The sequence below is a fragment of the Adiantum capillus-veneris genome, chromosome 18 (genome assembly GCF_014529385.1).
Source record: "Adiantum capillus-veneris isolate H3 chromosome 18, ASM1452938v2, whole genome shotgun sequence".
Classification (NCBI taxonomy): domain Eukaryota; kingdom Viridiplantae; phylum Streptophyta; class Polypodiopsida; order Polypodiales; family Pteridaceae; genus Adiantum; species Adiantum capillus-veneris.
This window is the reverse complement of record NC_140948.1, coordinates 150,508,002-150,532,629: the sequence shown is the minus strand read 5'-3', so window position 1 is coordinate 150,532,629 and position 24,628 is coordinate 150,508,002. Positions and strand designations below refer to the sequence as shown.

The 24,628-nt window shown below is 41.3% G+C and overlaps 1 protein-coding gene across 1 annotated transcript; it reads left to right on the top strand.

Annotated features, from left to right (window-relative positions):
• Positions 1-5,134: 5,134 nt before the first annotated feature.
• LOC147436640 (mechanosensitive ion channel protein 6-like) lies at positions 5,135-9,811 on the top strand. The gene is made up of 5 exons (XM_086488202.1): positions 5,135-8,085; positions 8,191-8,314; positions 8,604-8,897; positions 9,059-9,261; positions 9,408-9,811. The coding sequence occupies exons 1-5, from the start codon at positions 5,654-5,656 to the stop codon at positions 9,709-9,711; spliced, it is 3,357 nt and encodes a 1,118-aa protein (XP_086344328.1). The 5' UTR covers positions 5,135-5,653; the 3' UTR covers positions 9,712-9,811.
• The last annotated feature ends 14,817 nt before the right edge of the window (positions 9,812-24,628 follow it).

Sequence of the window (24,628 nt, the reverse complement as noted above, 5' to 3'; positions counted from 1 at the left end):
AGAAAAGTCATCAATGAAGGTCACAAAATAAAGGCTGTTTCTCAAAGATGGCGTCCTCATAGGACCACATACATCACTGTGTACAAGCTGCAACTTTCGTGTCCCTTTAACTGAACCATCCTGCGAAAATGCAAATTTGTGCATCTTTCCAAGAACGCAACCTTCACATACATGTTTTGGTGGCATCTCTAATAAAGACAAATCATGCACCATATTATGACGTTGTAAAGTCATCAAATTGCCATAACCAACATGCCCAAATCTAGCATGCCACAACTCAGCATCCTGCATGGCCTGAGTCTTTGTTTCTGCAATACATACCTAAATTTGCTTTTCATAACGATCTAGCACAAATAGTCCATTTTCCAGCATACCTGTAGTGATAAGAGAATAACCATTCTCTCGATCTCGTACAACACATCTGTCATCCTCAAAAATGACCCGAAGACCATTTTTTGTAAGAGAGGATACAGACAACAAATTCTTCTTGATCCCTGGAACATATAAGACATCTGGCAAGCATAAATCTGAACCATCTGAAATGGTAATCAAAATCTTACCAACGTCTTTGATTGGATAAGAAGCATTATTTGCACATGTCACCTTCTTTCTTGCTGGAGCTGCATCCAAAAACAAATCCTTCCTTGAAGTAATATTCCTGGATGCACCACTATCAAAGTACCAAATCATTTGTGTCTCGTCAACACTGTAAGCAGAAAAATCTGAATATACTAAGAAAGCATAAGAATCCTGCACAAAGTTTGCAGACTCTTCTTTAGCTGTAGAGGAATCACCAGAAGTTGAAACAACCAAACTTGACTCTTTCTTCTTTTCTTTAGAAATTCGCTTTTTACACTCACTAATGTAGTGACCAGGTTTCTTGCAATAGTGACATTTACCTTTCTTCTTGGACTTGTCGGAATCACCTTTAGACTTCTCTGAAGACTGTCCTGCACCACTAGACTTGGAGTGATGAGCACTCTCTTTACCCTTGTTTTTGTTACGTACAACAAGAGCACGATCCATACCATCCACCTGTAAAGACTTGTTCTTACGTGATTGATCCTCCTGCAATAGCAAAGCCACTAGCTCTTCAAAATGAAGAGGCTCAGGATTAGCTCGCAAAGACAGAGTCAAAGAAGTCTGAAAAGTCAAATAAGATGGTGGTAGTGAATTGAGTGTTTTGGAAACCAAGTCCTTCTCTGGAATCACTTCATCAATGCTAAGCAATTTCTCTTTAAGATCCCTGATTTTTGTAAGATGCTCAACGATATCGTCACCTTTGTCCATCTGTATTTTGTTAAGTTGTTTCTTCAAAAACTCTATTTTGGCAGCGTTTCTTCCTCCAAACATAGCTTGTAGAGTGTCCCAAGTATCCTTAGAAGTTCTGCAAGATCTGATATGTGGTGTGATTGTCCTCTTTGTGGTTAAGGCAATCACATCCATAGCTTGTGCATCTTTAGTATCCCATTTCTTTTGCTCTGGAGTGACTGGTGAGGGTCCTGCACCAACAGCTGCACCACGACCAGGCATGGCAGGTGCAATGCTAACTGGACGAACTTCATCTCCAGATACATAATCCCACAATCCTTTACCAACCAAAACATTTTTGGCCATAAAAGACCAAAGAGAATAGTTGGTACCATCCAATTTGTCTTCGGATGTAAACGCACCAAAAATCTCTTTCTCCGTAGATTGAGCCATACTGTGGATGCACACAAGAGAGCAAAAGAACCTCCAAGAGATTCACAAATCTCCTCTCTAATGCAAGCAAAACTCTACACAAAATCTCAGCACAAAGCTAAGACAAGTTGCTTCCCAAAAGAACTGTTTATCTGAAGAAAATCTGTCAAAAAGCACACCCTCTTGATCTAAATGCCTCCGAAAAGTAACTTCTGCTACGCTGCTCAAAACAAAATTATGAGGGCTCGAACGGCTTCAAAAGGGGGGTAAAACCCCAAGTCACCTACTGAGAATACTCCCGGAACGTCGAGGATGCTCCCACGAGCAAATTTTCCGAAAACTGCCTGAAAACTGCGATTGCGCACGCGGACGCGAAAACGCAAGTAGAGGCTCTGAAAATCACCTTGCTCTGATACCAATTGTTGAAGATGATGAAACAGAAAACAGAAGGAAGACAACAACTCAGAGTAGGAAGAAGATGGAGAAGGAGAAGACACAGAGCTTACGTATGAGATCTCTGTAGTCTCTCTCTCTCTCTGTATTAGAATAATAGAGTATATACAAACTCAGAGCTACAAAGCTTATATGAGACCCTAAGAGATAAGGTGTCCTTTCACACCAGATGTCTAGGGAAAAAAACCCAGTGGGAGAAAAGTGCCCCTGGTGAAGCGTGTATACACACTAACACTACTACATGTTTACAATAATCTAACATAATGTAAAACCTATACCTAACCTAACTTAATGTAATCTATCTTATAACATCTACCTAACGTATAACTTAACCTAACCAAAGTCCGTTTGCGTTTTTAGAAGTACACGACTCATCTTCGAAGTCCGATTGCGTTTTTTCTACTATTAATTTGACGCTATCTCTAACCTAACCTATAATCTACCTAACATAAAACCTATACCTAACTTAACTTAATGTAACCTCACTTATAACATCTACCTAACCTATAACCTAACCTAGTCCGTTTGCGTTTTTAGAAGTACACGAGTCATATTCACAGTCCGTTTGTATTTTCTCGACTATTATGCCTTCGATAGCTCTAACCTAACCTATAATCTCACTTAACATATAACTTAAACATAACTTAACATAAAAACAACACAATGGTGAAGCGTTTAGCAAAACGACAAGCCATACAGCTTGCCCACCAATGCATATGCAATGTGGGCAAGCTCTATGGCTTGCCAATTTGGCAAACGACTGACCATTGTGTTGTTTTAGAGTTGCGAAGCGATTTTATGGCCTGAAAACCGCTTGCAGATATCTAGACAACACCATGGCAAGCCGTTGGCAATATGGCAAGTCATAGAGCTTGCCCACAATGCATACGCCTTGTGGGCAAGATTTATGGCTTGCCGTATTGCCAAACGGATCGCCATTGTGTTGTTTTTAGGGGCACGAGGTAAATTTAGCGCTTGAAAATCTCTCGCAAACATATAGACAACACCATGCCGAGCCGTTTGGCAATACGGCAAGCCATAAAGCTTGCCCACAATGCATATGCATTGTAAGCAAGATCTATGGCTTGCCGTATTGCCAAACGGCTCGCCATGGTGCTATTTTAGGACTTGAAAACCGCTCGCAGACATATAAAAAACACAATGGCGAGCCGTTGGCAATACGGAAAGCCATAGAGCTTGTCCACAATGCATATGTGTTGTGGGTAAGCTTTATGGCTTGCCGTATTGACGAACGGATCACCTTGTGTTGTTTTTAATATGCGCTGTGGGTAAGCTCTACAGCTTGCCGTATTGTCGAACGTAGCTTAACTTAACTTAACCTATTGTAGCTTTACCTAACCTAACGTAACATAACATAACGTAGATTAACTTAACCTAACCTAACATGTAAGATAACCTAACCTAACTTAACGTAGCTTAACCTAACCTAAGCTAACCTAACCTAATATAACTTAACCTAATGTAGCGTAACTTAATCTAACCTAATGTATAAGATAACCTAACCTAACTCAACGTATAACCTAATATAACAACGTAGCTTAACTTAACGTAACCTAACCTAATCTAGCTTAACTTATAACCTAAACTTAACCTAAAACATAAACCCCATCAACTACATAATTCAATAAAAAAATTCTTCAAAACAAGAATTTTTCATAAACTTAAACAAATTTTTTTCATAATTTAAAATGAAATTTCATATAACAAATCCTAATTTTTTTTAAAGCATTGAAAGTTTAAAGCATGAAATTTTCTTTTCTTAATATACAAAGTAATTTAAATAAACTTAATATGTATTTAAAGGTTTGAGCACTCACATTCATCCTATTTGAGCAATGAAAGTTGTTGTAAAAGTCATGGAACTTGCAAAAGCTCACACACAAACACAAAGTTAAACCCTAAACCCTAAATCTACAAGTAAACATGAAAACAATCGTGTCGGTATATGTGTGTGTATTTATGGAGGGAGCTAAGTTTTTTTTTAAAAATTCATTTTCAAATTTCTGACGCCTCTTCTGATGGCAGCGCGAATGTGCATTCCGACGCCCCTTCGGATGACTGAACTGACGGTTGTACCGATAGCTGTATCGTCGGTACCTGCAAAAATCGAAACCGCGAGCTTTCTCTGCGCATTTCTCTTAGTTCTTGCCACATCTCAAGCTCTCCTCTTCACCATCTCTCACAAATCTACTGCGATACACGTCGGCGGAGGTGCTAATCTTGCTTGTAGGTTAGCGCATAACACTAAGGCCCGTCAGTGACGCTGGTAATGTGGCGCTGGAATTCAAGTGACCTCTTATAGTGAGCGCCCACAACTTTGTTTGTGAAACAAACTTTTGTTTGTCCCCTGAGTTGGAGCTTTTCTATTTGCTACTTTACAAGTTGCTCTTTTGTCTCCAGATGTTTGTGAAAGCGCTGTAAGATTTGAGTCACGTTGTAGATTAAGAAATTCAGTAGAGTCAAAAGATTTGATTCTAAACTACTAAGAGGACACCCCCCTTAGGCCTTGCAGCTTGGAGGGCCAACAGCTTGAGGGCCCTCTTGGTTTGAAGGAGAAGACCCATATATTAGACCTGTAGCACATATCGACTTGCAACATGTTGTAATACGGCACGAGTTTAGTGAATACAACATCCTATAAGTGCACTTTCAAAAGGTGTTGTAGTGGGTCAAATGGCGATTCTATGATACAAGGGGTGCTTTGGGCACTCCTTACATTTTCAAGGGATTGTTTTAGAGTTATCAGTAGTGAGAGCCGAGTCACACCATGTGTGAGCAGGGAGAGCGGAGAGGAGGATAACAAGAGGTCGCACCCAAAAGCATTTGCAAGTCAATGCAAGAAGCTGGAGAGAATGAAGCTGTATTGGAGGCTCTCTATTGGATGAAACTCTTCGTGAAATCAGGAGGAGAGAAGTTTTTGCTCAAAAATAGCAAAATACCAAGCTTTTTCAAGGTACTAAGGGAACAACAACAGTGTTTCTACAAACCTGGAGGAAAATGTGCAATTACTTTAGTTGGAAAGATTCTTCTTGCCAATCCCCTTCTTGCCAATCCCCCTCCTCACATTGGGTGCGACCCAGCTCTAACAACACAAAATGTGAAAGGCGATATGGGGCTGTGGATTTACGAGCATGTGCCCTTCTCCAAACAAGCTTGAAACGTGGCCTTATTTGTAGTTGGGCCTTGGAAAATCTAGGTTTATAGTTTCGGTACTGATTTTTTACATCAAAAGAGGGCCGCGAACGCCGGCCTGGCGCGCCTTTAGCTGGCGCAAATCGGCGAGTGCGAGGTGTCCAACCACCCGAGCTGGCGGTGCCCCCGGTCTTTTGCAGCGCGCTCTCCCTAAAATCTACGCCAACCCACCAGCTCAATATAGCCAGCGACTCAGCGAGCAGCCGCATTTTCTCACCACCATATTCACGAGCTCACTACCAAGAATACAGTACAATACATTTGGTAATCTCTACCTGCTCGCGCCTTTCATTTCTACAGAATTATGCCTCCTTTCAATATGGTCGACAGAGAAGAATACCATCATATCACGAATCCTGGGTCCTCTGCTGGAAGTAGAGGCCACTATGAAGTGATTGTCCCCATTGATGAAGAAGACGAGGAGCTCTGCTGCAGTGAACCAGGCCCAATACTGGATGATCATCTTCTCAATCAGAGCAACGACATCATGAGCACTAATGCTGGCGGGCCGGACTCGGCGCCGTCGAAGAACTCCGACTTCTCCTTCTCCACCTCCAGTACAGCTGATCAACCCCCGGATGCAACTGGGATCACCAGGGCGAAAGAAAGCACAGATCATCAATCTGCTGCACCCAGCCCAACATTGTGTAATACTGCCCCACTTAGCTCTGTTTCTACCCCTATTAAACCTGCAACAAAGTCTAGCATAAAGACATTCTACAAGAAGAGGAGGAAATCACAAGCAATGCCGCCTGCAAGCAGTGAGCGTCCCGATGACATTAATGCTTCGCCTCTGAGCTCGGATCCTCCTACAAAACTCATTGAAAACTTTCTTCAAAGGCAAGCTGCTTCCGGGAACCTGTGCCTGGATATGGACATGGACATGATGGAGAAGCTCCCTCAAGTCCTTGCTGATGATGGCTCTCTCAATAATAATATTGCAAGCATTTATGAAGTGAACCCAAGCACGAAGATCAGTTCAGTAGATCAAGAAGCCCCAGGTACTTCAAAAAGACAATGTAGCTCTACTAAAACTATCACCGATGCTGATACACCCGCAACCGCCCCAAAAACTGCATCACGCCATGCTATCTCCTTCAAGCCTGCGAATGTGAAAGAAGCTCCTCATGATGATGGAAAGCCGCTGGCCACTTCGGCGGAAACAGGTGCATTTTCTAGGGATGGCCAGTTTAATCCAGCCACCCAGGATGGTACAAAATCAGCAGACATTGTGGCAGACCAACGTAATGCCGGTGTTCTCAATGACAGCGATGCTGATGATGCATACAACAGCTCTGAGGACGATGGTGAGGCTTTTAACAGGCAAAAGTCTGTGCTGTCATCGCTAGCACGACTTCAAACAAGATCGCGGCTGGCTGATCCCCCTCCCAATTTGATGCAGCAGAATGGCCCATCTAATTACAGATCTGCGCAGCTACGGTCCGGACCAATGAGATCTGGCCTGATAAAGAATTCAGGGATTATCGGGAAACCCGATGCCGATGAGGAAGACGATCCTCTCAAGGATGTGGATATGCCTGAAGGCTTCAGAAAGCAAAGGTGGAGTCTCTTCAGAGTTTTTGAATGGGTTTTGTTCTTCCTCATCATGGCAGGCCTTATTTGTAGTCTCACTGTCCCAGCATTGAAGCAAAGGCCCTTGTGGACTATGGCTCTCTGGAAGTGGGTTCTCCTTGTGTTTTTGATCTTCTCTGGTAGGCTCGTCTCTGGATGGATTATCAGAATCCTTGTCGTCATACTAGAGCGAAACTTCCTCTTGAGAAAGCGGGTGCTCTACTTTGTTTATGGCCTCAGAAAGGGTGTCCAGAACTTTCTCTGGTTTGCATTCACTGTTCTTGCTTGGCGTCTAGTATTCGATCCCAAGCTCGAAAAGACCACCAACAGCAAGGTGCCTTCCTTGGTGACCAAGATCTTGAATTGCTTTCTTATAGGGGCAGCCCTATGGTTAGTGAAGATCTTCTGTGTGAAGGTTTTGGCATCTTCATTTCATGTGAGCACTTACTTTGAGAGGATAAGAGAGTCCTTGTTTGGACAATGGGTTATAGAGACGTTGTCGGGGCCGCCTTTGGTGGAGATGGAGGAAGAGGCCAATCTGATTGACGAGATAGACGGCTTGAGGAAAGCTGGGGCTAGGATACCGGAGGAGATGGTGCCAGAGAAGAGGTTGGGAGCTGATGTGTATCAATATCATGGTGGTCACCAATACGACAAACCGGCCGTCAATCAGAATGGTCTGAAGAACAAGGGCTATATACACATGCCGACGATGAATAGGGCAGGGATGGGAAAGAGTGGGGTGATAGGATTAGAGAGAAGTGGCATGTTGGGGGTTGGAAGAAGTGGGTTGATAGGGGCCAATGGAAAGAGTGGAATGATAGGTGGAGGTGTAGGGAAGAGTGGCATGATTGGCAGGAGTGGCATGCTGAGGCTAAAAAGCCAGCATAACTTCAATATGGAGAGAATGTGTGTTCCAGAGGAGGCAATCAGCATTGATCATTTGCACAGGCTTAATGAAAAGAACATATCAGCTTGGAACATGAAGAGAATGATGAACTTTGTGCGGTATCGGGGCGTTTGCACGCTTGCGCAAGTTATCGACCAGAGTGCGGCCAATCAAGGCAATTTCGATGAGTCTCAAGATGTGGAGATCGAAAGTGAATGGCAGGCCAGAAGTGTGGCTAGGAGGATCTTCAAGAATGTAGCCAAGCCTCGTTCAAGGTACATTTCAACTGTCAATGGTACTCACCTAATTAGCAAGGAATCATGACCTCATCTAATAGGAACATTTCTCATGCATGTCACATGCTTTTTTTGGTTGTACAGGTACATTGTGAAGGATGATCTGTTGCGCTTCATGCGAGAAGTAGAGGTGGAGAAAGCCATGGCCCTCTTTGAAGGTGCAACCGAGACGGGGAAAATCACCAAGAGCGCGTTGAAAGAGTTTGCGGTGCGTCTCTCTCTCTCTCTCTCTCTCTCTCTCTCTCTCTCTCTCATCCCCACACACACACACACACACACACACACACACATGCCACAACGCAAATTGCTACAAGCACATGAAATCCCCAATATTAAAGCAACAGGGCAAGGAGAAGTAGCTGACCAATATTGTGCTGCACCCTTCTCAGGCTAACAGTATGTAAAATGTGTTGTGTAATGTCCCAAAAAAGCTGAATATGGCGCAGCAACCTTATTAATTAGGTTAGCATTCTGGATCTTACGAGTTGCTGCTGCAGGCGCATGTGGTGAGGGAGAGGAGAGCCTTGTCTCTGTCACTAAACGACACGAAGACAGCGGTGAAGAAGCTGCACAGGCTGGTGGACGTGGTGGTGGGGGTGGCCATCGCCATCATCAGCATGCTGGTGCTGGGCATCGCCACCACGCACCTGCTGCTGCTGGTCTCGTCGCAGCTGGTGCTGGTGGTGTTCATCTTCGGCAACACGTGCAAGACGGTGTTCGAGGCTATCGTCTTCCTCTTCGTCATGCACCCATTCGACGTGGGCGATCGCTGCGTGGTCGACGGCAACCAGGTACTTTATCCACGACACTTTTCTGCGATTCTACTGCACTTTTGATGCGTGTGTGTGAGAGATGTGTGTGTGTGTGTGTGTGTGTGTGAGAGAGAGAGAGAGAGAGAGAGAGAGAGGTTTTTATGTAAAAATGAGCCATCAATAAATAATCGATGCTGCAGGTGGTGGTCGAGGAGATGAACATTCTATCGACGGTGTTCATGCGCAACGATGGTGAGAAGTTGTGGTACCCAAATTCTTTGTTGGCCACCAAGTTCATCTTCAACTACCACTGCACACCCGACATGGGCGACTCCTTCCAATTTTGCATTGATTCCTCCACGCCCGCCGACAAGATCAACACCCTCAAAGAGCGAATAGCAAAGTAAATCTCTCTCTCTCTCACACACACACACACACTCTCTCTCTCTCTCTCTCTCTCTCTCTCACACACACACACACACACACACACACACACACACACACACACACATACACACACTCATCCTTTTCTATTGCCTTTTTGAGTAGATACATTGCCATGAAGGCAAGCTATTGGAGCAGAGATTTCAACCTCTTGGTGAAGGAGATTGAGAATCACAACAAAATGAACTTGGAGCTGCTAGTGAATCACACCATCAATTACAATGCACCTGGCACAGAGCGGCAAGTTCGACGCTCTGAGCTCATACTTGAGGTGCAAAAGATGTTGCAAGAGCTTGACTTCTCTTACCACCTCCCATTGCAAGAAGTTTGTCTTACAAAATATGATGCCCCTAGTGATCATATCCGGCATAGACACCTAGCTGCAAGAGTAGAGCCATTAGTTGAGTAAGTTAAGGCAAATTCCATTTACTCTTGAACTTGGGGTAAATGACGTGTATAGTCCTCAAGTCTCCAATTTTGTTCTACAAACAAGATACATATTCTCTCTCTCTCTTCTCTCTCTCTCTCTCTCTCTCTCTCTCTCTCTCTCTCTCTCTCTCTCATATTCAAGTACAATTGGACACTTGTTGACTGTCTGGATAGGGGCACACACTGGAAGGCATTCGTCTTCGCATGTAGCTCTTTGCACCCTTACAGATGGGTGAAAGCATGGTACGGTGTATGTACTATTGGCAAAAACTTTAGTGTTAGGTTTAGGACATGTGCTTTATTCTTAATAAGGATGGTCCTTTGTCGTAGAAATAGGCAAGAATTCAGATGGATTCTTCATGAAAACAATACAATGCGCAATAATTGGTTTGGGTCTCTCTCTCTCTCTCTCTCTCTCTGTGACACACTACATATAGAATTTTGAATTTTCATTGATGCTTTTGACTCATGAATTTCAACTTTCCATTATCTCTGTCATAACCCTCTACATGTTGTCTCTCTGTCTTTGTCTGTGTCTCCTTCTATCTCTATGTGCATACTTTTGTTTTCATTTTCAATATCCTCAAAGAATATGAAGAAGCCGGTTTTGGCCAAAAGAACCCCTCTACCAAAGGACTCTACTTAAACAAGATCAAGCACTACAATCGAAGAAGCTCTTTGGTGAAGCCCATGAAGAAGTCTCCCTTGAAGAGCAAAGAGAATATAAAGGACCTGCTCGGTACACCAAAGAACGGTATTCAAAATCAAAGGCCCAAGGCCAAGGTACCCATTAAGGTCGAGCAACTAGAGATTCATAGAGGAGAGAAGCGTGACTCAAATTTTTCCTACGAGCCAGGCCGGAAACATATCCAAAGCTCAATGAGTGGATGCTTATTACATGGGTCCCTTCCAAATCAAGCATGCATAGATGCTTGCACATTAGCAGCATGAAGAAGAGTTTGCATGATGATTTCTGCAAGTTACACAAGAGTATTTACTAGACTGACAACATCATAAACGATGAAATTGGAATTTTCCTTGCCCGTGCCTTTACATCATCATAGCAAGGTGGCGTTGATGTGGATTGGGGTGATTTTTCCTAACACATGTCCTCTTTTAGGAGGTTAGGTACTGCCACCAACAACACATGCAATTTTGAAACCTTTAAGGCAATACACAAGGGGTACACTGGGAGCGAATCTACCTATCCTTTACGGATGGAGAAATTGATCGATGGGTGCATGACTGCAATGCAAATCTCGGGTAAAAAGCATCACTGCAAGTCAAATTTGAAGATGACTATGGCTTGTTCATTGAAGCGGAGAAAAATTTCAGTCCCTTACAAGTTACAGCTATGATGGATTGGATTTTAAACAAGATCCAAAATTCCCATAGTGAAGTAGAATTGCAAAAAGAGGCAAATGTAATGCAAGGACAATAACTGCTGCAACAAGCGGAGAAAAATTTATGTCCCTTACAAGTTACAACTATGATGGTTTGGATTTTAAACAAGATCCCAAAGAGTGAAGTACACAAAACTAAATTGCAAAAAGAGGCAAACGTAATGCAAGGACAATTACATGCTGCAAGAAGTGAGTTAGAGTGTGCAACGCATTATTGACAACTTATTGACGAGCGGATCAAGGACACTGTTCAATTTTTGCTAAACATATCGTGCTTGAATAAAGCTTTTTTTGATTGCGGTCTCAATACACTTTGCCAAGGCCCAATTGTGCATGCTTAAGACAAGGCATCCTCGCTTCTTCATGTTTCATGGTGAGATGTGCATAAGTTAGAATTTTAGAGTAATTCATAACCATGTTCTTAGTTGCATAAAGAGAAAGGTTAGAAGGTATACAAAGAAGGTCTATGCCACCATTATGCTCCTCCACGTGCAAGTTGGCTAAATAGGGAAGATGGAGCAAAGAAGCTATAGAGGAAAGTAGATCCAGTCTAGAGAGCCAAATGGGGAAGAAGGAGCAAGAAACTTGTTGAGGAAAGAAAATCCATGAAACAAAAAAGTTCTAGGAGTAGGATATGTTGCAAATCTTTAACTTTAGAGAGAGGTGTGTAGTGAGATTCATATAGCAATGTAGAGCTTTAATAGGTGATAAGATTAAGGGGAATGCAACAAGCTTGAGGAGGAAAGGAGTTTCAAACCTCTGCTGCAAGAGCTTTTTGGGAGGGAAAAGTGACATCGAAGAAAGAGATGCAATTTGCAAGGTGGGGTGAAGAGAAGTGAGAGATGGCACAGTAGAGAGAGAGGGAGGGAATGACTAACACGTTTTAGAGAGGGGGGGAAACTGGCAACCACTAGAGAGAGAAGGATTGGTTTTTACCCCAAATATGTAGAGAAAAGTTCATTTTTTAAATTTTATAAAAGATTTTCTCTTTATATTTTAAAAAAGAATATCTATGCCTACAAGTTTGACCACTCGTTTTTAGGCCCTGCCATACCCACCATTTCAATCCACATGGCATCCACCCATTTGCTCATTTCATAATCTCATTTTTAATCCCATGGCAAATGAAGAGGGCGTCTTAAATCCCATTCTCTTCCTAATGTGGTAACAAGTAGGGAAATATGTTCGTAGTATGATTGTTAAGACTGGACACTAAAAATAATACTGCTTCAATACATAGGACTGGAAAATGCCCATATGTAGAACTAATTTGTAGTCTCGGGGCATATTAATGGCACTACATGACATAAATATTGTACTAATGAGTATCTGTTAGGACTAAAAACTAATAGAAAACCAACTATAAGGACAACCCTTTGACACCAATTAAAATTCTAGCTTTTTGTAAGCCTTAGCATGGGAAGGGTGCTGAAAGTAATATGACAACACGACAAAATCTGGTTAGAACAAGCCAACATTGGTATCAAGTACTACACACAATTTCAGATGCAAAGACATACTATAAAGAGTGCTCTGGGCGTGAAGGGACAACTTCATTAGGACAATAAGTACTAACTCGTTATTTAGACAATAGCATGTCCTAAGCCTCAAGCAAGACGATGCTAAAAGTAATATAAGAGCAAAGCCAAACTAGTCACAACAAGTTGACATGAGTATTAAGTACTAAACCACAATATGAGATGCAAAATATGTTGCAAAGAGTACTTAGATTATGCTGGGGGACAACCTCCTTAGCATTATGAGTACTAAACTGTATGCAAAGAAATCAGTACATGCAAAAACATACTATAAAGAGTGCTTACAGTGTGAAGGGACAACCTTGTTAGGATAATGCAACCTAAAATGTTATTTAAATAGTATCATGTCCTAAGCCTCGAGTAGAAAATGCTAAAAATGATAGAAAAGCACGAGCCAAGCTAGTTACAACAAACTAACAAGAGTATTAAGTACTAAACCACTATTTCAGATGCAAACATGTGTTTTAAAGAGTACTTAAATTGCATTGGGACAACCTCCTCTAAGTACTAATTGGATGCAAAGAGACAAGTACACATATCCTAATTTGCATGAACTGAGGATCACATTTAGTGAAGTGCCAATGCTAGTAGTATCAAGTTGTCGTCGGTAAAGGGAAAAGCAAACTCTTAGTCATAACATTTGGAGTACTATAGCTTCGGAGGTATAAGTAAAAGTATTATTGAAATGTTACACAACATGATGGACATCATAGAAAGAGAGGGGATACAAAATGATATTATTAAAGTATACAACACCACAAGATATTTTTGCATCGAATGTATAACAACATATACATGATAAGTGCATAAATCCCATTGCAGAAAACCAACCACTGGATATGCTTTCATTGAATGATTGACTTGCACATTGAACGAAATTGAAGAAATCATGGGATGCGCACAACATATGGTATGCGTGCATTCAAGGGGTTAAGACAACATCTAGAGCCTCCAAGATGAAGTTGAGACCACAAAACATACACTTGCAATTGTGCAAAATGTAGAATGACTTGAACATAATCTTCTTTATGTTTGCATTTAAGCAAAAACAACCTAGACATCAACATGTTCTCGCAGATGAACTAGAAGGGTTTTTTGACTCTATTTCCTGCAGCAACGTACAAGACGACAATGGTTGTTGGGTGACTATTGACTACAAATGATTGATGTTGTGACAATGCACCCAAGCTCAAGAGGTGCACAAAAGGTCTCAAGGAGTCTACACATAGCTTCTCGGGCACACCACTAGAAGGGAAGGGGATTTCAAGCAAACCCCAGAGACGGTAAGCGGCTAGCAAAGGTACAACATGTGTATATAGCCTCACAATTAGAGCTAGGGACAACATTGACTCCACCGAGGTTTCATGCAACTATAGCCTCCAATTCTATGTAAAGTTTCTAAGTTTGTCTATTTTGTATTTTCACCTCAAATGTTGCTTCTAATGACTGTATGCTATCCATTGCTTGTTCATTCTTGTAGATGTTTTTCCATCGGATTTTGTAGAGTGGGAGCCGATAGAATCCTTCACACAAGGACCTTTGAAGCCAACCACATGGAACTTGGAAAATTACTCTATGATGGTTGTCGGAGATTGCCTCATGGGACATATTTTTTTATAGCCATACTTATGCCATGCCCAAACGAAATAGGTATGGTAATCTATCTCTCATTCACTTGCCAAACCTGTAGAGTTTAGACTATCCTATGCCAGACAATGCATTGATAGCGACAACAACCAAAAGGAGAATTGAGACGTATGTGCATGCAACCATAAAGTGCACCTATGGGTCCCACAAAGCAACGCCAATAATATGATTTATATCTCTTCATGTGTTTGTGTATATGTTTCAATTGCAAAGTGTTCATAGGACACCAACAATGTGGATTTGCAAAGGGGATAGTGTGATAAACGGATTCCTTGTAGTAGGATGGCAGACCAAGGTGGTCAACCACCAGGAAGATGATGGGGACGAGCTGGGAGCACAACGGAAGAAGAATACGCACGCACACACACACCGCCATCATCCACACACAGGTTGAAGAGGGAGAAACAACGTACTGTATGCCCCGTTTATTTCTTCTCTTATCTTATGCACTAAGGCACAATACACATTGTACTAAGTGTTAGTGGCTCACACAAGTGTATAGTTGTACACTTAGGGTTAGTGGAAGTTAGTGATGGGCGGTCGGCCACATGGCCATTAAACCTAACATTCTCCCACTTGATGGCCAATGTGGGAGACTATAAAAATGGAAGAGCACCACTCTTCACCCAATGCCCATCAACTCACAACAGTGTTGAAACTGATGGCTGGAGAGACTCTTAGTGAGTGCATCCGCTGTGTTCTCTGATGTAGGAATCTTCACTAAATCAAGGCTCTTGTTTGCCAGGCATTCACGACTGAAGTGGTAGCGCACATCAATGTGTTTCGTTCTGGAATGAAACACTGGATTGTTAGCCAAGGCAATAGCACTTTGACTGTCACAATGAAGAACTGGTGTACACTGCTCCAATCCAAGATCTTTCACTAGGCGAGCAAGCCAAATAGCTTCTCTGCATGCTTCACTCAATGCAACATACTCTGCCTCTGTGGTAGAAATGGATGTACAATCTTGGAGAACAGATCTCCAAGAAATAGCAGAACCAGCAAATGTGTAAATCCAACTTGTTGTTGATTTACGACTGTCAACACAGCCTGCATAGTCACTATCTACAAATCCCTGAATGGATGACTCTCCACGACCATAGCATAACTGTCTATCTGTAGTGCCACTCAAGTATCTGAGAATCGACTTGACAACATCCCAATGCTTCTCACCAGGGTTAGACATAAATCCGCTGACAACTCCCACTGCATGTGCAATGTTAGGTCTTGTAGCCACCATGCCATACATGAGACTACCACAAGCTGAAGCATAAGGAATTTTAGCCATCGCAGCTTTTTCCTCACCAGATTTGGGAAAATCGTTCTTGCTAAGTTTGAGATATGCAGGCAATGGAGTACTCAAGGCCTTCCCCTTCTGCATGTTGAAACGATCAAGAACTTTGTGCACATACTCTTTTTGAGAAAGGTATAACAACCTCTTCTTACGATCACGAGTAATGCACATACCCAAAATGTGATTGGCTTCACCCAAATCTTTCATGTCGAATTAACTTTTCATCTTGGTTTTCAAGTCAGCAATGTCCTTCTTAGAATGACTAGCAATAAGCATGTCATCTACATAAAGAATAAGCATAATAAGCTGTCCATTTGGTTGTCTTTTCATGTAAAGACATGGATCCTCATTACTGCGCTTATAGCTTAGGGAACACATAAATGCATCAAACTTTTGATATCATTGTCTGGACGATTGCTTCAAGCCATAGAGACTTTTCAGAAGCTTACAGACCAAATGTTCCTTGCCCTTGAGCACAAACCCTTCAGGTTGCTACATATAAATCTCTTCCTCAAGATCACCATGTAAGAAAGCTGTAATGACATCCATTTGATCAAGCTCCATATCTTCAGTGGCAACCAAAGCAAGCAACATTCTTAGTGACGTCATCTTGAACATTTGAGAAAAGATTTCCTAGAAATCTACACCGTATTATTTCTTGAAACCTTTGGCCACTAAACGAGCTTTGTAATTCTCAACATTGGATGCAATCTTCTTCTTGTAAACCCATTTACAAGGCAAAGCTTTTCTACCTTTTGGCAATGGAACAAGTTCCCATGTTTTTTTCTTTGCAATACTGGATAGCTCCCTCTTCATAGCATGTTCCCAGTGAACCTTATCATTGGCTAGCATAGCCTCTTTGTAACAAGAAGGCTCACCACTATCTGTCAACAACACAAAGTCCACGCCTGGAACAAACCATTTAGGTGGATGTGAGACTCTTTGAGATCTCCTCGGCTGATCAAAGCTTGTACTAGCCTGTGTAGTAATTTGCTCTGGAGCTATCTGTGCAAGAGGTGATACATCGGAAAACGCCACTTTCCGAAATTCAACCTCTTTCGTTGGCTACCTATGCATCTTGGTATCATTGAAGACAACATCACTGCTACGGATTATTGATCGACTTTCCGGATCCCATAAACGATAGCCAAATTGACCATCTACACCATAGCCAATAAAGATGCATTTCCTGGACTTAGGGTCAAGCTTAGCACGCAACTCTTTGGGTACATGTGAATAAGCTTCGTAGCCAAATGTACAGAGTTTTTCATAAGACAACTTATGTCCTGACCATAACTCCAAAGGTACACGAAACTGTAATGAAGCATGTGGTGATCTATTGATCAAATACATAGCAGTGTATAATGCTTTAGCCCAAAACGCTTGCGGTAAATTAGCCTGTGATAGCATAGACATAATCCTCTCTTGGATGTTCCTATTCATTCGTTCGGCAACACCATTTTGTGCAGGGGTATAAGGAGCCGTAAAATCGCGCTTAATTCCCCTAATTGAATAGAAGTCTGCAAACTCTTTGGAGACATATTCTCCACCATTGTCTGAGCGTAAAGCTTTCAACTTATGTTCAGAAGTTTCCACACTAGATAAGAACTTTTTGAAACAAGAAAAAGTCTCATCTTTAGAATTCATGGCATAAACCCAAACATGTCGTGTTGCATCGTCAATGAACGTAACATAATAAGACGCACCACCATGGGATTTAGAAGGCATAGGCCCACATAAATCACTATGCACAAGCTCTAAGGGATTTCTTTCTTTGTCAAAAGACTGTGTACAATGTACTCGTGTTTGCTTACCATATTGACAGTGTTCACAAAAGGGAAAATTAGAAAATGATAAAGACGGTAAATAGCCCAAACGAGAAAGAGTTTCCACTCCCTTCTTTGACATATGACCTAACCGGCTATGCCACAAAGCAACAGTTGGCAGCTCAGTTACAGAAAGAACACTGTTCTTGTCAGATACATAAAGAGAATAAAGTGTACCAACTTTAGAACCATGGGTTAAACTAAGATGACCTTTCGCAATACGCCAAGACTGCTGATGAAAAGTGACTTTGTAACCTAAGTCATCAAGACGTCCAACCGAAATCAAATTTCGTGTCAAAGCTGGAACATGACGCACATTATGTATGGTAAACCTCACCCCATTTTCCATAACCATAGCAATATCACCTATGCCCACAATGTCACAAGAGTAGCTGTCACCTAGCGTAACAGTGCCAATGGTTTCGTCATATGTAGTAGGTGTGACGTGCAATGAAGCACCTGAATCAAGAATCCATGTATGGGACACTTCACCACTAACAAGTAGCTCTGCTAGCATAGAACTCTGCAAAGATATAGTTTCTTGTGCATCATAAAATACATCATTATTTTTAGTCAACATATTGTCACAATCATCTTGCACTATGTTCAATTCTTCAATCTTAACCGAACTCTTTGGTTTCTCCTCTTTATCATCATTGTCTTTGCCTTTACCTTTGTCACGCTTCCAAGCATAACAATCCTTCTTTATGTGACCAAACTTATCACAATAATGGCATTGAACATTGCAACGACCAGGAGACTTTGATCTACCCTTTGAAGCATCTCTATTGCCCTCTTTCTTGGATTCATGATTCCAAGAACGACCTTTACACAGTTTTTCATCCTTTTGCACATAATGAGCTTCGCCATGATGCGAGCTATCCATAGCCTTGCGGCGCATTTCCTATGACAAAAGAGAACTAATGACATCAATGTACACTAGCGTACCATTAGGAGTAGAGTTATTGACAACTGTGCAAAAGATATCCCATGAGGGTGGCAACGAACAAAGTAAGAAGATTGCTTTCATGTCGTCATCAATATTGATCCGTTGTGCACGAATCTGGGCAAATAGAGAATCAAAGTCATTAATATGACTGGCAACATTGGCTGACTCCTTCGTGTGAAGGTTAAATAGTTTTCGCATCATGAAAACCGTATTGCTTGCCGTATCCTTCTCTTAAGTGTTGCATAACTTTCTCCATAAAGCATAGGTAGATTCACATTCTAGCACTGAAAAGTACACTGACTCAGCAAGGTGCAATCTAATAGTAGATCTGCATAGCTCATCAAGCTCCTCCCACTGAAACTGAGTCAAATTCATCTCTTCAGTCCGCGTCGCATAAATAATAGGCAATTTTTGTTTCTTTTGGACAAGCACATCTTGCATCTGATTCTTCCAAATCTGAAAATTAGTGCCATCAAACTTATTTATGTCATAAATGTCACAGTCTTTGCTAGTAGACATGGTGACAAAACTACCAAAAGATTCTGGGAATATTTCGGTAGAGTCTCCTTTGTATTTGGGACTATGTCAACCAAAATACGAGACAAAATGACCAAGTATGTCACTCACAAAGCATAGAAGAGAGCAATGCCTCTCAAAAGCACACTCTAACTGAGGCGCATAAATAGTCAAACTGACCATAGACCACCAACTCGGCGTCAAAAGCACCTATACCACTCTATACATATCCTATGGCGAGGCCTCGTAAGGGATACTCCAGCTACCTGTATCATCGAAGGTATCTCCACATTTGAGAATACCCCAGATCAATGAAAACCTCACGCTATCGACCCTCAACAACGTAGGTTATGCAGCAAAAAATGTATAGACAAGTCTCGAAATGGCTATCTTCTGAACCAAGTCTCAGAAATGGCCGGGACTGTCGTACTAGCCAAAAGATGGCTCCACAAAAGGGTGAAAGCATAGAATGGTGTCTAAATACTTGGTGTCCATGGACACCAAGTATGATGCTATGGATGGCACCATAGCTGGTCTTTTAAGTCAATAATTTTTAAAAGAATATAGATAAGATAACTGACTTCACGACTCCACTACTCGGATTGAAAGACATGGAGCCATTAGCACGCGTGGACCTCTCCCTCTCTCTCCCTTTCTCTCTCTCTCTCTCTCTCTCTCTCTCTCTCTCTCTCTCTCAGATGGCCTCCAATGCCCATCTCCATCTCTCTCTCTCTCTCCTACTATCCTGTTCAGAATATGGATGATGGAGACTCCCTTCCTCTTGCTTTGGTTCCAACTCATACCTACTCACAAGCAGCAATGGAGCTTCTTGAACTCAACAATGCAGCACAACTGGATTTCAGTTCACTATTACAATCAAGAATTTTTGTATGACTTCATTCATTTCAAACTACTGCAGACTGTTCCAGGATGGTGGACGACGGATTTTATGATGAGGCACATGGAATAGACACCATTCATACGCAGGTGCACTCTAAGAGAAAGGCTTGTCTAAATGAGGATGAAATTATTGCAGTGAGGAAGTATGAAGCACATGCTAAACGTGAGTACAGAAAGCGATGTCGTGCAAGAAAGCAAGTACAGCCAAGCGTCAACATTGGAGCGGAAGATTGTCATAGGGAGGACGTCGATGTATGCACAAAGGAAGACAAGAAGCAACATACTATTCAAAATATTGTTGAGCACATTGTGAGACAATTGCATAGTTACAGGAAAGAAGATAAGAATGCAATTCTTCAAGGTGTTTTCAATGATGATAGAATCTTGCCATTCTGTGAAGATTTGTATCTTCCTGCAAATTGGCCTTATTTCTGCACTCAAGGTCTCCTTACAGGAATTAAAGATTCCAAAATTAGCTGATGAGATGTTTTTAAAACGAAGCACATTCAACATGCTGGTGAATGGATTACTCCATGATAATGGGAGGCAAGGTAGAGGTGTTACTCTACATAAAGTGGCAAAGCTATTAAATGTTCATCCAAGGAATTTATATTCAGCTTTGGGTAGACTTGACAGTGATCCTATGTCAAGTACGCTGAGGTTCGACTTATGCAAAAGGAAGTCTGGAAATGCTGGGTCCTTATCGGAGGAATTGAAGCAGACAATTATTACATTTTGGATAGAGCACAATAGGGTGTCTCTAAACAAGAAAGATATTTGTCGGAAACGATTGGGCAGAAAAAATTATCAAGAGCATCCCATACACTTACTTGATGAATCTCAGGTAAACATGTCTCATTCTTACAATGAATAACTCTCAAGTGAAACATCTCACTCTTATGAATAGCTACCCATTGCGTGTTATGGAGTTGTGTACATCCTACTATATGTGATATGTAGCCAAGTAATGTGTCAAGATAGTCCATTGTCTCTACCTATGCTATTATGTGTGCTATATTGCACAAGTGTAGCCCAATGTCCCTGTCTATGCTATAAGTGTGCCGTGTAAAAGGACTCTATTGTAGTAAGATAGCAACATGTGTGCTATACAACAAAAGTGTGTGTAAGAATAGCACAATGCTCTTGTCTATGATATGATGTGTGGTATGTGAAAGAGCTATATTACATATTGAGAGCACTATGTGTCCCATATAGCGTTAGTGTGTGTAATAAGAGGCCAATGTCCCTATCTATGCTATTATGTCATAGTATTTCTTACAGTATGAGTGCTATATAGCATAGCTATGTGTAATAATAGACCGATGGCCCTGTCTATGCTATTATGTGTGCCATGTAGCAGGACTCTATCAGAGTGTGACAACATCATGTCTGCTATATAGCAATAGCACAATATACCTATCTATGGTATTATGTGTGCTATCAGATTTTATAATATTATGAGAGCACTATGTGTGCTACATAGCAGATGTTAGTGTAATAGTAGCACGATATCCATGTCTATGCTATTATGTGTGCTATGCAGAGTGTGATATGTGTAATAATAGCACAATATCCCTGCCTATGCTCTTTTGTGTGTTATGTAGAAGAACTGTGTTATAATATGAGAGCACTATGTGTGCTATATAGCAGACGTGTGTGATGTGTGTGTAATAACAGCTAAAAATCCCTATCTATGCTATTATGTGTTATATAACAAAATTGAGCATGTAATGAAAGCTGAGTTATCTATCTATGCTATTATCTGTGCTATGTAGCATAACTATATGTATTTATACCAATGCATCTGTAGCTATGCTATTATGTGTGATATATAGCAAAATGTAATTCTAATGCATTTTTTTTCAAGCAGACAGAGTATTTCTTGAAGTTTAAAGATAGCCACCCACATGTGACAATTGGGCAAAGGTCCTTTGAGAAGCTGAAGCCTTGGTTCGTGCGAAAGTTGAAAGATCGAAATACTTGCTGTTGTGTTTATCATATCAAACTGATGTATCTCAAAGATGCATTTAATGTTATGCGCTCATCTGATTTTGGTTTTCATGGGAGGTCATGTACATGTAAATGCAATGTTTGCAAATCAGATGGGGTGAATGCAGAATGTCTTGCCGTTGAGCACTCGTTTTCAGGGATCACGAAGTTGTGGGAATCATGCGTATATACAAAGGCTGAGGGGGATATGTTCCATAAACACACCTGGTTGATGGGCCAATGCAAAAACTGTGGTGTGGAAAAGCTTAGCCTTTGTCCACGAGAACTTGCAGAGATGACAAAGACAGTTCCACTGCAAGTCTTCGAGGACATTAAAGTTCAAACTAAGCATGGTCTAAGTAAGACAAAGATGTTGTCACTCAAACAGGTGGCTTTAAGTGAGTTGACAGGGAGGATAAAAGACGACATTAGAATCTTCATCGAGCACAATTTCACTTACAGATGGCAGGCACATCAATACAGAGAATGTTTGAAGGTGTTTCCTTCAGACACCATCATATCTGTAGTAGGCTTTGCTGAAAATTACTCGTTCAAAGAGCAAAATGAAGTACAATCCATGCATTGGCATACAGATCAATGCACCATCCTTGTTCACATAACGTACATGCGTGACAACGAAGATGACAGTATTATCAAGCATATGCATTTCTACATCTCCGATGATAGGCAACATGATACAATATTTGTCCAGCATTGTTTTCTTCTTTGTGATCAGTGGCTTAAAGACCAGGGGCTGAATTTCAAGAAGCACTAGGTGTGGTCAGATGGTGCAGCCTCGCAATTCAAGTCTGCAAGGCCATTTTACTTTGTTGCTAGATATTACCAACTAACAGGTACAGAGATGACATGGAATTTTTTTGGCTCTGGCCATGGCAAGGGGGAGCATGATGGCATTGGCGCTGTGATAAAGAGAGCCCTTACACATGAACAACTCAAGAGTAATGGAGTTGTTCTTAGGCAAGCTGTAGACGTGGTTGCATTTTTGACGAGAACAATGTCCAATGCTGCATGTAGCTCTTATGCACAATCCACTAAAGCAGGTCCTACTATAAACAGGAAATTTTGGCTAGTAAAAGAGACAGAAGTGGACAGGTCTAATCTATGGGGTTGTGAGAGAGTACCAGGATCTCGATCACTCCATTGCATTTCAGGCTTTTGTCGTCATGATCCTACTCAATTAAGGACCAGGCGGCTTTCTTGTTTTTGTGATGCTTGCATGAAGGGCCATTGGAGGACTTGTTCCAGCAAATCATATGCAGGCAAGTGGACACATAAGGCATTGAAACCACTCTCTGAGGTAGCAGAAGAGACTGAGGTACCAGAAGATGAAGCTGCAATGTTTGAGGGATCCCAGGATATGCTGAGTGAGTATCTCATTGAAGGTGATAACTTTGCAGACGCTGGCAATGCAGAAGGTGTAGAGTTCTTTCTTTTGAGATGTACAAAGAGAAAATGGATGACAGATTGCATCTTAAGAGATAAGTGGAAAAACAAATGTGATAAAACACTTATGTTGTCACAGGGTGTTATTATCAACAGCAAGAGGGGGACCCAAATCACTACACTCTACTTGATGATAGGGGAGTTACTAACCTGTACTCTCACCTTGTTCGGGCAATCAAGTTTGACATGCCTTTGGTAGATGCTACCTCAAAGACATATTATTATCTCCGGAACTACATGAAACCATTTACAATGCCATGCCCTATGAAGCAGCATGATACCTATTTAACAGGCTTATATTATGTTCTATATAGACTTCACCATTCAGTACCTCCTTACACATGTCCATTGTGCTATGTATCACATAGCACACAACCACACAGAGCACATAGCATAGAATCACACACATTTCAGATAATGAGGTTACTATTGTGAACATGTTGCACCTTGAAAAAATTTAGCCAAGATATTTGTCGGAAACGAGTGGGAAGAAAACATTATCAAGAGCATCCCATTCACTTTCTTGATGAATCTCAGGTAAACATGTCTCATTCTTACAATCATCTCACTCTTATGAATAGCTACCCATTGGGTGTTATGGAGTTGTGTACATGCTACTATATGTGATATGTAGCCAAGTAATGTGTCAAGATAGTCCATTGTCTCTACCTAGGCTATTATGTGTGCTATATTGTACAAGTGTGTGTAATAATAGCCCAATGTCCCTGTCTATGCTATAAAAGAACTCTATTGTAGTAAGATAGCAACATGTGTGCTATACAGTAAAAGTGTGTATCACATAGCACAATGTTCCTATCTATGATATGATGTGTGGTATGTGAAAGAGCTATATTACATATTGAGAGCACTATGTGTGTCATATAGCGTAAGTGTGTGTAATAAGAGGCCAATCTCCCTATCTATGCTATTATGTCATAGTATTTCTTGCAGTATGAGTGCTATATAGCATAACTATGTGTAATAATAGCCCGATGGTCCTGTCTATGCTATTATGTGTGCCATGTAGCAGGACTCTATCAGAGTATGACAACATCATATCAGCAAAATAAAATTACATCATTTACCAAAATAAATTACATCATTCAATCATTAAGTTTAGAGAACTTTGAACATGTCAATTTTTTGTATAGTAATCGCAAGTACATTCAGTGCACAAAATGATGTATACATGATTCCATAACCACAATCAACCTTCCTTACATACTTCTCGTTGACTTCTATAGTGGCTGATGACACGAGCAGACACACTGTCCGAAGGATTTTCAAATTGGTTCATCTTTGCATAAGCATTAGGGCTGGGTGAGACTGTCCACTTGACTAACCAAGGGAACAATGTGCTAACCAGGTAAA